The sequence below is a fragment of the Cyprinodon variegatus genome, unplaced genomic scaffold (assembly GCF_000732505.1).
Source record: "Cyprinodon variegatus isolate N-32 unplaced genomic scaffold, C_variegatus-1.0 Scaffold792, whole genome shotgun sequence".
Lineage (NCBI taxonomy): Eukaryota > Metazoa > Chordata > Actinopteri > Cyprinodontiformes > Cyprinodontidae > Cyprinodon > Cyprinodon variegatus.
Window position 1 is genome coordinate 236,459 of NW_015151245.1, and position 14,816 is coordinate 251,274.

At 38.6% G+C, this 14,816-nt stretch overlaps 1 protein-coding gene across 4 annotated transcripts; it reads left to right on the forward strand.

Annotated features, from left to right (window-relative positions):
• The first annotated feature begins 13 nt into the window (after nucleotides 1-13).
• slc9a3r2 (solute carrier family 9, subfamily A (NHE3, cation proton antiporter 3), member 3 regulator 2) lies at nucleotides 14-14,280 on the forward strand. 4 transcript variants are annotated; one of them, XM_015396354.1, is made up of 7 exons: nucleotides 14-374; nucleotides 454-845; nucleotides 4,386-4,703; nucleotides 10,425-10,640; nucleotides 12,746-12,899; nucleotides 12,980-13,200; nucleotides 13,284-14,280. In XM_015396354.1, the coding sequence occupies exons 2-7, from the start codon at nucleotides 639-641 to the stop codon at nucleotides 13,449-13,451; spliced, it is 1,284 nt and encodes a 427-aa protein (XP_015251840.1). In that variant the 5' UTR covers nucleotides 14-374; nucleotides 454-638; the 3' UTR covers nucleotides 13,452-14,280. The 4 variants fall into 4 exon arrangements, with proteins under 4 accessions (XP_015251840.1, XP_015251839.1, XP_015251842.1 ...); XM_015396353.1 differs by having other exon boundaries at nucleotides 14-845; XM_015396356.1 differs by having other exon boundaries at nucleotides 15-845; nucleotides 10,455-10,640.
• Nucleotides 14,281-14,816: the final 536 nt, after the last annotated feature.

Sequence of the window (14,816 nt, forward strand, 5' to 3'; positions counted from 1 at the left end):
TCTCAGGTCACAGCCTGTCGGGTTTCAGCTACTTCTCCGGAATGAAATCAAAGGAGGAGACCTGACTGAACGCACACCTTGACTTAATAAGTGCCAAACTATATATTTCCAATAAGTCTTCCAGCCTATAGCGCGGCTGCTGGGTCTCCAGGTGCGCGCTGTGGGGTATAGAGGTGTGCGTTATTGGCGCCTCCCTTCCTCACTCTCACCAGGTCTCTCAGGAGGACACACGCCCCGCTCTGACGAGGAGAATTAAGTGTTGCGTGTTTGGACCAGCTTTCTAATCTCTGATCTCTTGGATTATACTGATGGACGGGACTTAACCTGTCCGTGTTTCCTTTTTAGCACTGTTTTACGCACCGCTTCAAGCGCGGGTATTTGCTAAAAATGGATTAATCCCTAAGTGTTTTTGGTTTGTTTTTTTTTTGTGCTAAATTTAATTTCCACTCTCAGGTTTTCTTTGAATTGTTACGGGATTCATATGATGCTGAGTAATGAAGATGATTTTTTTGTCCCTGGAGCGAGTGGAGGCGCGTTGGATTATTAGGAGCGCGCAGTTTGCCAAAGCTCTTGGAGAAAATCTAGCTGTTTATTCCTGGGAGTCACTCTGAGGTGTTTTTCTTCATTTACAATCTGGGATGGAGAACGAGCTAAGACCCAGGCTCTGCTTTCTGATCAAGGGTCAGCGCGGATATGGCTTTCACCTGCATGGAGAGAAGAAGAAAGGCGGACAGTTCATCCGCACAGTGGAGCCTGGATCCCCGGCTGACCTGGCCGGACTGCGTCCTGGGGACCGTCTGGTGGAGGTGAACGGAGAGAACGTTGAGAAAGAAAGTCATCGTCAGGTGAGTGATGAATTAAACCTTTAATATGATTTTGTTTAAAGTTGAGCCATGAGCGGAACAGCACGCTATGTACCTGTTAGACAACTTTTTTTTTTTTTTTTTTGCCCCAAGACGAGGGCGGCCCTAAATGGGTCACCGATGGCCCTTGTAATGGGAATCACAGCTTGTCTTTGTCACAACACAAAAGTATTATGTGCCATCAGGAGCCGAGTGTGCAAAATAACACATTAATTATTTTAAACCCACCTGAGGCCCAAGTGGAAATCAACTTTCAGGCTTTAGTGCAAATTATAAACCTTTGCACAATCATTTATTCATCAAACACTTGTAAATATTTCACCAATTCAGTTCAAAAAATGAGAATTATTGGGTGGTGAAAAAAGTATTTTCCCTTACAGAGTTGCTCTTGATCTTTACTTATATGTTTTAGATAATCAATGTTATTATACAGGGACAATCCAAAGCATTACATAAAGCAGATGATGATTATAAATGATTTAATTTATAAGGGAAAATATATGTCCCAATCAGCTTTGGTTCTATGAAAAATACATTTTCTTAACCTCGGTGACCTGTTGATTCAACAATAAGAAAGAGAATGAGCAAAAAATTCCATCCATGGAAAAATCTCCACCTACTATAAAGAAAGCAAATAATTTTCTCAGAGAATGTTGGTAACATTTTCAGTGATTAGTAGATCTATAGATGTGCTTCCCATTTCATCTGGTAAAGGTGATATGATGTGGGCGTGCTTTGACCATGAATTATGTTAACTCGGTTTCAGCACAAACCATTTTGCTCTTCACCAGGCATGTTAAGGTGATTACCCGTAGACACATCCGAGGTCTGAAAGCAGCTCTAGTTCCTATATTAGTGACCTTCACCTCTTCTTCATTGCTGGATTTGGAGTAGTCTCCCTATTTCTGGCAGTGTGGGCAGGTGCTCCCTTAGCAAAAAGTAGTATACTTGAAGTAAATTCTATTAAAAATACCTAAGTATAAGTATAAGTTTAGAAAGTATACCCAAACAAGTACTTTAAGTGTACTTGAAGTATTACTAAAGTAATACTTCTTCGAACTAAATAGTTTACTAAAGTACACTTAAATTATACTTCAGTAAACAATAAAGTAAACAATATTATAGTCAAGTACACTTGACTATTGTTAAGTACATGAAATATGGTTTAGAATAAGTAAAGTCTTCAGTGCACTGCCTGATTTTAAGTATGAAAGTAGTGCACGTTTAGTATACTTGAATAAACTACTTTTTGCTAAGGGCTGGACAGAGGAAACTACTCTAAAATGTCAAGGTAGAGAGCTGTGCTGATTTTGGATTTGGAGACACCCTTCCCAGAGAAACTATGGCCAAACATCTGCAGATTGCATCGCTCTCCCAATAATGTGGGAACTTCACAATGGATTTCAAAAAACATGTTCTTCCTCAACCCTCTGGGTGTTATCCTTAGATTTTTTGCATTTTCTTGCTTTTCAATTTTCGAATTCCTTCATGCTTTGTAAAGTTTAGCCTTATTCATTTTCATTTGTGCTTAGCTTTTCAGTTTATGGTCTATTGTTTGTAAACTTGCTGTTATTTTCTGAGTGATCTCTATTAGATTCCCCCCAGTTTCTTTTTAACTCCCTTCCTGTTAATTAGTCTTCTTTCCTAATTAATCCTTGTCTCCCTGCTCACCTTCTTCCACAGCTGCTTCACATGATGTCCCGATTATCTGATTGTCTTTTCATTCTGTGCCATTCTCCACTTGTCCCTCAGTACTTTATTACTAACCTGTTTTCATAGTTTAGCTGGATTATTCTGTTGCCACCTTATACTTTCTTCTCTCCCTGCTTCCTGTTCATGCAAGAGGAAGGTTTTAACAGATTTAAATTTGTCGCTTCTGTTTATCAGGAGCTCCTAAACACCTCTAGCTCACCATGACACAGATTAGAGATGAGTGAGAATGGGAGAGTCTTTCTCGCCACTGGAAATCAACACTAGAGACTACTGACACTGATCAGCAGAAGACTCTGACAGAACACTTTGCTCCTGGATCCCAGATATCATCACCACTATGCTTCAAGCTCCAAAGCTCCAACCCTCTCCAATATCATCTGTCTCTACACCTCCTGCTACTTCTTCCTTTGGGTCACTACAGACATTACTGTTAAAGAGGAGGAAATGACCGACTCTTACACTACTGCCCTGGATTCCCTGCTTTCTGTCCTGGAAGGTCCAGCCAATCTTCACTTACTCCATCAATACTTCCTCTTCTCATCATAGATGATGGTAGACATCTAGTGGTCTGTAGAAAAGTGGGACTGATCTTGCACCCGCAGTGGCAGCAGAAGTGGTTGTCCTCATATCCACAGCAGCAGTTCTCTCGTCTACAGCTGAAGCTTCAGTGATTCATATTTCACACCTTTTAACATCTAAGCCTGCTGTTCATCCCCAGAGAACACCTGAGGTCACTCTTCCTCTCAAGCAATGAGCACCAAAGCCCTCTTTTCTTTGCCTCTTTGCAGCAGAGTTCTTCATGATGTAGCCCTATTAGTCTATTTCCTTGCATTTAAGTTTCTTAGTTATTCTATTTGTATATTGTCTGTTGGCTTCTATTCAGTCTTTTTCCCCTTTGTTTGATAGTGTCTTTATATATCTGTTCAATTCATGTCTCCCTGTTCTCTTTCTGCTCAGGCTGCTTCAGCATGTATTCCTTATTGTCCAGTCCTTCGTCTGGGCTGCCTGTTTTTCCATCAATGCTTTATGCCTTGTTGCCTTTGTTCCACAACAATTTTAAGTTTGGCATTTTGTTAAGGTAATCTTTGTTTTTATTTATTATGCATCTGCAGAACTTCTTTCCACTCTTTGATCCTACAAACAGCCAACCAATCATCAAACTATGATCTTCATTTTTCCAAATGAAATAAAACTTTACTCACTTATGGACAGTTTAGTATTTTTTGTTTTGTTTTTTATTGTCTTTTTGTTTGTTTTTATTTCCTGTGACATATTTCCAAGAATTCTGTTTTTTTTATTACCCTTCTCTGTGAAAATTTTTCCTTCCACTCAATTTTCCACTCAATTTATTATTCTTGTATACAGCTCAGTGTTAGCAGCCAGCTTCTCTATAAATGACCTTTCTTTGTTTACCCTCCTAGCGGAAAGTATATCTCTGATTGTGTACCTGATAGTAAAGGCCATGACATAACATTTCTGTGTTTTCTTTTCTTAGTCTTGTTATCTAATACTTTAATTTATTCCAAGAGTTTTTTTTTTATGTATTTTTACGAAATTAATTAAAAGGACAGCTGCCAAACAAATTGTAATCAATCACATTGTCATTTAGTTTGTTTTTAACCATAGAGCTAACTCTATTACGTGCAAAATTAAATAAATGATTAAGATTTTATTAAAAGTGGACGCCAGTGACGCTGTTTCTGCTTGTGGCTCAAACAGAGTTGAACTCCAAAAAGATATGCTGCTTAAAGGCTTCTGTCCAGCCTCGGGTCTTCTCTGTCTCAGAAATTTTGTTTCTCCTCTCTGAAGGTGGTGAATCGAATCTGCGAGGTGCCCCACCGCACCAGGCTGCTGGTGGTGGACAGAGAAACGGATGACTATCTGCGCAGCCAGGGCTTGTCCTGCACAGAAGACCAGGCTATTGAAATGGGAAACCTCTCTCCGCGTCCCTCTCCCAGAACCACCCCTTCAGCCTCACCCATACCAAGAGCCAACTCCCCACTGTCTATTAAATCCAACCTTAGATACTTCTTTCATTTTCCTGCTGTAGACCCCTCAACTCACGTAAACACTCAAGACAAAGACAAGAGAGCATCAACGACATCAAGTTCAGCGACAGACACAGAGGTAGGACCTGATATCGAGGAGTAGGGTGCATTAAAATGGAAGGGAGAGTAAATTGATGTAGAAATCATTATTACTAACAGAACAGCTTCACACCTTTAAACTGTTACAACCAAAAAACGCCTGCATTTTAGCCAAGTAATGTTAAATGATTTAACATGATTATATAATATTTCCCAGCTGCAGAACTTGTCACATTAGTGCAACAGAAGGTTGCAGTTACTACAATATTGCTGCTAACGCAGAAAATTCTGCAAGCTGACACATTTAGATTCCTAAAATTCAATGCATGGTATGCATTCCCACAAGCGCCCTACAGGCCTTAGAGTGACGTCTGAAAGGCCAACAGGCTGGGCCAATAACTGGGAGCTGACTCTCACGAACTAGATTCATTGTTTTCACTCCAAACATTCTGAGCCCAGATACGCAAGACAAGCGGCTCACGTCAAACTGGCCATGTGTTTAGCTGAACCAGAGTAAATAAAGGCTGTTCCCTCACTCTGCATCACAGCAGCTTTTATTCGTTTTGGTTAAACGATTACTTGGAAATTTGAGTAAAACATCATGAGACCAACTGGAGGCGGTTACATAACTGTCAACACTCGGTCAAGAACTTTCTTTGACCAATGATCTACAGATAAGGATATTATTTTGTGAAAGTGGAGTACTATTGATGTAGTTCCGCAGCTCTGCAGCACCTCGAGCTAACCTGTCATGAGAAATTAAGTTGAAAAGAGGATACACATTTCCACACACAGCCCGTCTTGTGACTGACATTCACCTCTCTAAACATATAAATACAGACGCAACATTATTGTTGCTTGATGTTATGATGGCAGCTGCAGCAGAAGCCCACATAACAGAAGAACAATGAAGCTTCAGAGTTGGCAGCCGACAAACACTGCTGACTACAGACACATTTTTACTAATCTCTGTCAGTCGTGTAATGTATAGCCTCTGGCATATGTTCTTATGTCACTTGAGCTTTTCAGCATTTGTTCACATTGCAACCTGATTCCCTGATAAGGATTTAATCTTGGAAATTTAGGACCAGGATTCTATAGTTTGGAGATCCAGAGGCACATATGGGTTCATGGTAAAGATTATGCATCTGCAGATTAATTTTTTTTCTTTTTCATGTTTCCTTCATTATCTGCATAGAGACTCCACAACTGAATGAGACTAATGAAAACAGAAATAGAAAATACAAACTATTTTCCTTCATTCTTAAAAAAAAATCCATTATCTTAATAGTTTTTTTTATTAAAGCAATTGAGTGCTATTTAATAAATTAAATATTAATAATAATAATATTATTAATATTTAATAGTATAAGTGAACAAACAAACTAAACAGAGAAAAACATTCAGCTTCTTATAATAAGTGCAAGGTCTTAACCACTGTTTTAACCATTTGAGGTAGGTTCTTTGCAGAAGTCTGGTGGATCTGCTTAATGTAAAGATTTATCTCATTGTTTTAGAACCCCTGAATAGAAATACAACTCTGTTTCTAATGTTTAATCATAAAACACATACACTGTGCATAGTACTTGAATATCAACCTGAATCCTTTTAGGGCTTCAGAAAAAGTAATTTACTTTCTTAAAACAAATAAAAAATATCTCATGATCCATCTTTTCATCAAACTGACCAGCTTCACTGTCCTTGCTGAGGTAAATTATTCCACAGCATGATGCCGCCACCACCATGTTTCACCATGGACTATTGTTTTTATGATGATTTGCAATGATCGGGCCTTATGCAACACCATTTTTGAATTCCTGTCATTAATTTCTCTTACTTTTTCTCCTATCATAGGCTTTTACAAACTCAGCACATCAGATTCAACAAATGTTCTTCAGTAAATTATCATAAACTACCTCATAAACAAGAAGCAGTCCACCTGTGTGTATGTGAGTGTTCCCAAGAATTGTAAATCTGCATAATTACCACCGCAATAATGCCATATAAGTATAAGCAGGCAGGCTACAACATCCCATGCTGCCAGAAGGTGTTCACTCGAAGAAATTGCATTGAACGTGAAGAAGAAAAACTTTACTGGTTCAGAGATTAAGTTTTGTAGACTGAGGGCTGAGCAGCAAATTAAAGGAGCAGTAAAAACTCAAACAGTTGGGAATAAACGAAGGGAGCTGTAAATGGCATGGTTGCCAAAATAAAATAAAAATGTTATAAAAATAAAAATGATTTGAGTGTTTTCGGATCAAAATGATTCGGATCAAAATGATTTGAGTGTTTTCGGATCAAAATGATTTGATCCGAAAACACTCAATGAAAACAACTGGTGGAGGCAAGAGGTAGAACATATGATTTAAATGCTTAATATGAGTTTGCCGTCAACCAACACAACAGCATTCTACTTCATCTTAATAAACACACACACCTGTTATGTACATCTCCAGACCATGTCTGTTATCCCTTCATTGCTCTCTCCATCTCTCTCATACATAAACATAAACATTTTGACGGTGAAACTCTAATCTGACGAATTCAGACAGACGCAACAATTACACATTTATTGTATTAACAAAGCCAAGGAGCTGTTAGAGTGAAATGAATGCAAGCCGTACCGTTTGGAGCTTTGCTGAACTTTCTATCCATTTTCTGTTCCAGGTGTAATTTCATTAGTAGCTTGATCTCTGTTTGGTCTTTCTTTTAATGAAATGATAACAAATTAAACTAGTAACCCCTGGATACCAACATGCGAGCTGTAGGTATGTACTGAGCCTGTAACATCATCAGCAACCTCTCACACCCCCCACCATGGACTGTTCTCCCTGATACTTGGGTTGCTTTTGCACTGCTCTGAACTTCCACAGGAATGGCTTTTGCACCTTGTTTTTTTTTCTCCCACACTGTTTACATTTGATCACTGCTGCATTTGTGAATTGGAAATGTTCATTTTCACTGTTAAGCTGTATATCAATCTGTTTCTTTGTTTAAAATCCCTTTAATTTACCTTGAATATGAATTTGTCAATGCATATAGCATTTGACTTAGACTTAGACAAACTTTATTGTTATCTTGTATACACAGAATGTATACAACACAGAATTTCGATGCATATAGCTTTTCAACAGTGAATGAGCAGCTTAAAGCAGTGGAATGAACATTAAGATTTATAAAGTGCAGCAGTGATCAGACTGTAAACAGTGTAGGAGAAAGTCATATGGTGCAAAAGGCATATATATGGAAAGGTTCAATGCTGTTGGTAGTGCAAGTATGATGTTTTCAAGTGTGACGCAGAGTCTTGGTTAGAGTTTGGATTAGAGTTTCAACAGCTCTACAGTCGAATGGCAATGGGGAAGAAGCTGTTGCATAACCTGCTGGTCCTGCAGCAGATGCTGCGAAGCCTCTTCCAAGATGGCGGCAGAGAACAATCCTTGGTGGGGGTGTGCGTGGTTGCTGATGATGTTACGGGCTCGGAGCATGCAACGCTGGGATGAAATGTCTTTAATGGAGGGAGTGTCTTGAATTTGAAATGTTCAAGTCATGGCTCATTTGTTCCCTAAATATAAAAAGTTCCCTTTCAGAGCTTTTCCAATCAAGAAATGCAATCTGAGGTTTGGATCTGTGCAGCTCCCCAAGCCTCACAATGGACATCTTGGATGCTTTAATGATATTAGTTCCCCTTACCCTTGCAGGCAGTTACATAAGTTGCGGGGGTCATTATGTCTTAGTACGTCTGTACATGTGTACATGGACCACATAAATGGCATATTCAGATAATGGATGGAGAGCTTAAACATAAGGTCATTGTTATATGATTTAAACTTTTTGTTAGATTATACTTTATTCAGAAGGACTCATTTCTTTTGGCTTATCAGATTAAGGTGGATACATTATATATTTTAGTTTGTGGATGTAAAACTGCAAAAATCTGTATTGGTTGAATACAGGGCCTGAAAATGCTGTTTTCTGTTGTAAAATAATACCTCGGCTCTTTATAGCCGAGCAATGTGTGCACCCTAATATGGAGCTAAAAACAAGCTTGTATATCAGGGCTGGGTCATCCTGATGCTTTGTTTTATGACTGCAGCTCACAGTTCAAGTGTCAAGCAGATCCACTTCAATGTTATTATGCACAGATGTAATCACAACACCATGGACTCTCCCTTCTTTCTCTCCTTTTGATTTGGAAATAGGACTGTCAGCTCTCAGGTCAGTTCCCTGAGAAGGTAGATTCTCAGCTGTATCACTAGACAGTCACTAAGTGCTCTTCCCAACAGGATAGCGACTAATATAAAGCCCCATGGCGTGATGGGCTCACTCACACCCAGCATGGCGCGTGTTGTTAAAGTCAGTGTCCAGGCTGGTGTGTGACGCACTGTGTTGGCTGTTGTTGCTGAACACAAGGGTCAGGATTAGACATTGCGGCTCAGGAAGATCCGCTTAGCCCCCTCCGCTTGGCTTTTTGAACCACAATGTCACCTTATTGCAGCAAAACATCCATACTACCACACACAGTGTCCTTTAAAACTATTCATACCATAGAATGTTTTCATATTTCATATAACCACAAAAAATTCAATGTATTTTTCTCTTTGACTAAAGATCTGAAAAGTAAAACTTAAAATTTATATTCAGACTTCCTATGTTAATATTTTGTGGAACCATCATTTGCTTTTTTCTTGTTACAAATGAGAAACTTAAATGTATTGTGTTTTTATGTTTACCGCCTTTGAACCTAATAACTATCTAAAATATGTTGAAAATTAGAGCTACGTTCGAAAACACTATGGAAGGTAGAATAACTACCCTTGCATATAAAATTTAAGACAGCACACCCAAGATGCCTTATGATGGTTGCAGCATCATGCCTGTCTTCAGCAGAGACTGGGATACTGGTCAAAAATATGGAAAGATGGACTAAATACAAAAGGCACATCTGGAATAAAACCTGTTAGAGGCTGCAAAAGACCGTCCAGCATCATAATCCTAACCATACAGCCACAGCTACAGTGGAATAGATTGAATTATGTTTGTGCATTAGAATGGCCTAGTAAAAGCAAAAAGTAAAAAAAATTTTTGCAAAGTAGAATATGATATAACTGAAGTTTGCAGTTATCATCTGAAAAATTGGAGTTTGAGGACACTGAATACTTTTACAAAGAGCTGTAATCTTGATTTCAAATCCAAATATTAGGATCAGTTATAAATTATCAATCATAAAAAATGTATAACTGTGACTCACAGTAATACTGATATGGAAATAGGAGGCGAGGCATTTGGTCTTTAGATGGGATGACGCAAAAGGATTGTTATACAGCAACTGTGCTGAAAACTGATATGCCATATTGAGTTAATGCCCAGCCCTAAACTGCACAATCTTTTTCAGTCCAGCACAACAGCCCCCGTAAGGAATCCTTGTGGTTAGGGCGGATATCCTGTCGGTTGTTTAAATCTCTAACATTTTAAGGAACGGAAATGGAAAGGAAATAGTCTACCTAACAGTCCCTCATAGATAATTAGAACCGCTGGATTTACAACCATGTTTTTATGTTTATAGATTTGACTCATTTATGCAACATTTTTGTAAGCCTATTAGATATTTTTAATTAAAACTAGATCAACAGAGATGTCTAATGAAGAAAAAGGCTTGTTGCTTATATTGTTGCTTCATTTTACTTAGATCAGAAATAGATAACTAGAACTTCAAATTAATTACTCCTGTGTTGTTGACATTTAATCTGCATGCTCTGCACAGATCTTATCTCTGCTGCTGTCTCAGCTGCAGGTTGATGCTTCACCTAAGCCGACCGTGGAGCTCCTTCCTCGTCTGTGTCGCCTGGTAAAGGCAGAGAACGGCTACTGCTTCAACCTGCAAAACGATAAGAAGAAGGGAGCACAGTTCATCCGCTCTGTGGACCCTGACTCACCTGCAGAGAGAGCAGGTGTCCGGCCTGGAGACAGAATAGTGGAGGTACAGCTTTTTTTTTACCTCTCAAAAAAGGGTTATTGAAATATTTTAAAAGTGCTTTATAGGAGAAAATGCCTGTTTAGATCGTATGGCTGTAAAACACTATATATATATATATATATATATATACACACACACACATATATAGAGCACAAACAAGCTACTGCGGGTACTACTTAATGAAGATGCCAGTTGGGGACCTGTGAGGCGTCTGTTTCTCATACTAGAGACTCTAATGTACTTATCTTCTTGCTCAGTTGTGCAACGTGGCCTCCCACTTCTTTTTGTACTCTGGTTAGAGCCTGTTTGTGCTGTCCTCTGAAGGGAGTAGTACACACCGTTGTAGGAAATCTTCAATTTCTTAGCAATTTCTCGCATGGAATAGCCTTCATTTCTAAGAACAAGAATAGACTGTCGAGTTTCAGATGAAAGTTCTCTTTTCCTTAAAAAATAAGGACATTTCAATGTGACCCCAAACCTTTGAATGGTAGTGTGTGTATGTATATATATATATATATATATATATATATATATATATATATATATATATATATATACACATTTTTGTATACATAACTACATTTACTCTATTCATTAAAGTTTTATTAAAACTAAATCCATTGTAGATAAAGTAAGAGGAACCCCAGAAAATTTGGCATGTCTATAAAAATGCAATGTCATTCTTCATTTTTTTATCTACCTTTAATACATACAGTTGTTCTCAATGCAGTCTAGATTTATTTTTTAAGAGAGATCAGTTTTGATAAGACAAAGCAAAAAACAGAAAGGATTACAAATACAGTTGGCACTCTAGTAATTTAAACATTTGACTTAATTAAATAAGCAAACAGAAATGAATTAGAAAAAAAAAAATTTTTTTTTTCTTAACATACATGTAAATTGTTCCAGAGGTATCAAAGTGGGTCATTTAACATTCTATTGTATGTATTTCTATTGATGTGCCAGAGTACAAAAAATATATTTTTCCAAGTTTTGATCGTACTGATGAAATTGAACGGGAGAAAGTCCTGAGAGTTAAATTCCCAGCAAGACTGTCTAAACGGCCGGTTTAAAGATAGGTGGGAGCAGTCCAAGGATAGTTCATTGGTGAAAATGTTGCAAGTGAATCCCTACCCTGGTCTTATAGTTCAGTCTGAGTCCAGAGGTGGAGGATTGTTCCGGCCAGCTGGCGGCGCAGAGAGACCTAGACGTTGATGCATCGGAGGTCTGAGGACAGGCAGGAGATAAGAACCGTGCAGACGGATATAGGCAGGATGATCCAGAGGGCAAAGCCTATGTCGGTGACGTGGTAGGTTGTCAGAGACGGAGCCAGGTCACCGTTCCAGGTGCAGACTGGATGAGGGCAGGCAGACTCAGTGGTCGGGAAATGGTTCCGGTCGGTACACAAGCAGGCAAAGATTTTGCAGGAATCAGAAGACAGGTCAGGCAAACAGATGAGATGAGAACAGGCTCAGACGTCGAGGGTAGCACATATCAGGATCAGGTAGTCAGAACACAACTACTCTAGAATAAGTCTCACCCACGGCTTGAAATAATCTGGCACTGATGACTGGCCTAAAGGCTGGTTAAATAGAGATTAATGCAGGTGGAGATGATAAGCGGTAATGAGAACTGGGCGGGGCTAAGCAGGTGTGTGAAATGAGTAGCCAGATGAGTCAGTAGTCAGATCTAAGTGCTGAGATCATGACATAAAAAGGTAATCCATGGTCCATTTAGATTACAGAAAGAGTAATGGTTAAAGATTCTTCTGTTAATGCCTTACCCCTTTCAAATTGCATAAAAGAAGAGAGTGCTGTCCACTGCTAAAGGGAGTTTTGCAAATTAGCGGCATTAACTGATACATTTTGAACTTTATTATATCCTTACAAAATTTGCCTATAAGCTTTGTTTTAGTTTTCAACTGCATGAAGTGCGCAGTAAATGACATGGAAATGGAGATTGCTGACACATGAGATGATTTTATGCAAAGCAGTTTCCTCTTAAATCACAGTCTTATCTGCACAGGTACTAAGGCTACCTCTCACAGATGGATTATCCTCTTTTAAACAGCTTTCTCTCCACTATTATTCCTTTTTTCTCTGTCCCAGGTAAATGGAGTAAACATCAGGGGCCTGAGGCACTCAGAGGTGGTGGCGCTTATCAAATCCAGAGGGGATGAAGTCTGCCTTCTTGTGGTTGACCAGGAGACCGATGAACTCTTTCAAAGACTGGGAATTAACCCAACTGCTGCCCACATTAAAGGTCAACCAGCCCTCCATCCCTTAACATTAAACTGTGCCGTTTACTGAGATAACCCTGAACTTTGTTTTTTCGTTTGACAGAGGTCTATGTTGATGACAGAGGTTCAGAAAGCAGCCGTCCAAGCCCCTCTCCAACCACTGAGCTCCCTATATCAGATGCACCAGTCATTAGCGTCACTCTGACAGACTCTGACATCACAAACACGTCTCCAAAATCCCGAGCCAATGGGAGCTCAGCCTCCCAATCCTCCAGAAGTTCCACTACCCAGTCAGAGATCAGCAGCTCAGATATGAGTTTCCAGGTTAGAGAATTCTGAGTTAATAAACACATCAATGAGAAATGGTTTGAAATGAAATTAATCTTATCCGTTTGCATCATTGCAAGGTTCCTGAGGATGACGACAGGCGTATTTCAGACCCCTTCATGGAAAGTGGCCTGCGCCTGAGTCCCACAGCTGCTGAAGCTAGACAGAAGGTCCTCGCCACTCGCAACAAGAAGCGAGCCCCCCCTATGGACTGGAGCAGGAGGCAGGAGCTCTTCAGCAACTTTTGAACAAAGAAATGAGGCAAATCCTAATGGCTCTGGACTATTTATAAGAAATAATAAACTTTCCATCTTGTAGATGTGTGGACAGGAAAAGGGCAAAATGTAATAAAAGGGACTTTCTGTTTAGTTTAAAATCAATGCATAATATCAGATATTATTCTGTTGATTTCAACTGCACATTCCCTGCATGCTTTATACAATGTCTGTCTGTATTTCATAAAAATGACAGCGAAGTGAGAGGCATTCTGAGCTAAGCTAGAATGGACAGAACGTGAGAATTGAAAAAGAAACTTCATTTATCACTTATATTTAGAAGATTCCAGAAAGAAAAGATTTTGTTTAACAATGTGTACTGGCATGTTCCTTCAGATGGTGCAAAATCTGTATCAGTGCACAAAAACCTTACAGAAAAAGAAGCAAATAAAAAAAAGCAAATTTGCAGTATCAACAAGGACACTGAACAAAATATTATCTAAATAAGGATCTCAGTGAGCAACTTCTGCACCACAGAAACCAATCCAGAGGACTAACTTTGTTGCATCTATTCACCATTTGTTAGGCTGCATTTTTCTCTTATTCAGCACCCTGATTTTGTTTTTATTTTATTGTGTAAATGTCTTGTAAAGGAAAATGTAAATACATTTAGATGAAAGCCGAAAATAAGCAATTGAAGCATATAGAAAGTTGATTGTAAATTTGCAGGGCTAAAACAATGAAATGATAAATTAATGGTAAACAGACTCTAAAGTATGCTATATGCAGTAATTGAAACAAAATTCTAAAAATAATTTTACAAAACTACACTGCACACACACACACAGCCTTTGTCTGCATGACTTCTTATATGACCTAACCGTCATCTTATATGACCTAACAGTCATATAAGACAGTCATCTTATATGACCTAACCCTAATTTAAACTGAATTCACACCTTAGTCCTAAACCAACCCAAAGAAGAAAACTAAATGTATATGGGTTCATTTGCAAAAACAGATAGCTGTTTAAAGAATTTCAAAAAAACATACTTTTATAAGCAGCACCATGCAACGAGTAAATTAAATGCTTCAGCTATTTTTTTTTTTCAAAATGGCGCTTATCTGTTATTGGAAATGACAGATAAATATATCTGGTTAGATATGTCTTTTTTTTGCACGTTTTTGCCCTTTACAATTCACGTAAAATATGTAATAAAAGGTTTTTGTTTTTTTTAAGTACCAAACCTTGGAAATGTTCATTTACTTGAAGTATCTCTATTAGATTAATAGGTAGATTACTAAAGTAATAGAATGCTGCAGCCCTACTTATTTGAGATAACTGGAGCCAAAAGGCCTATTTGATGAAGGAGGAGCTTGTATGATGAAGGTTGTATG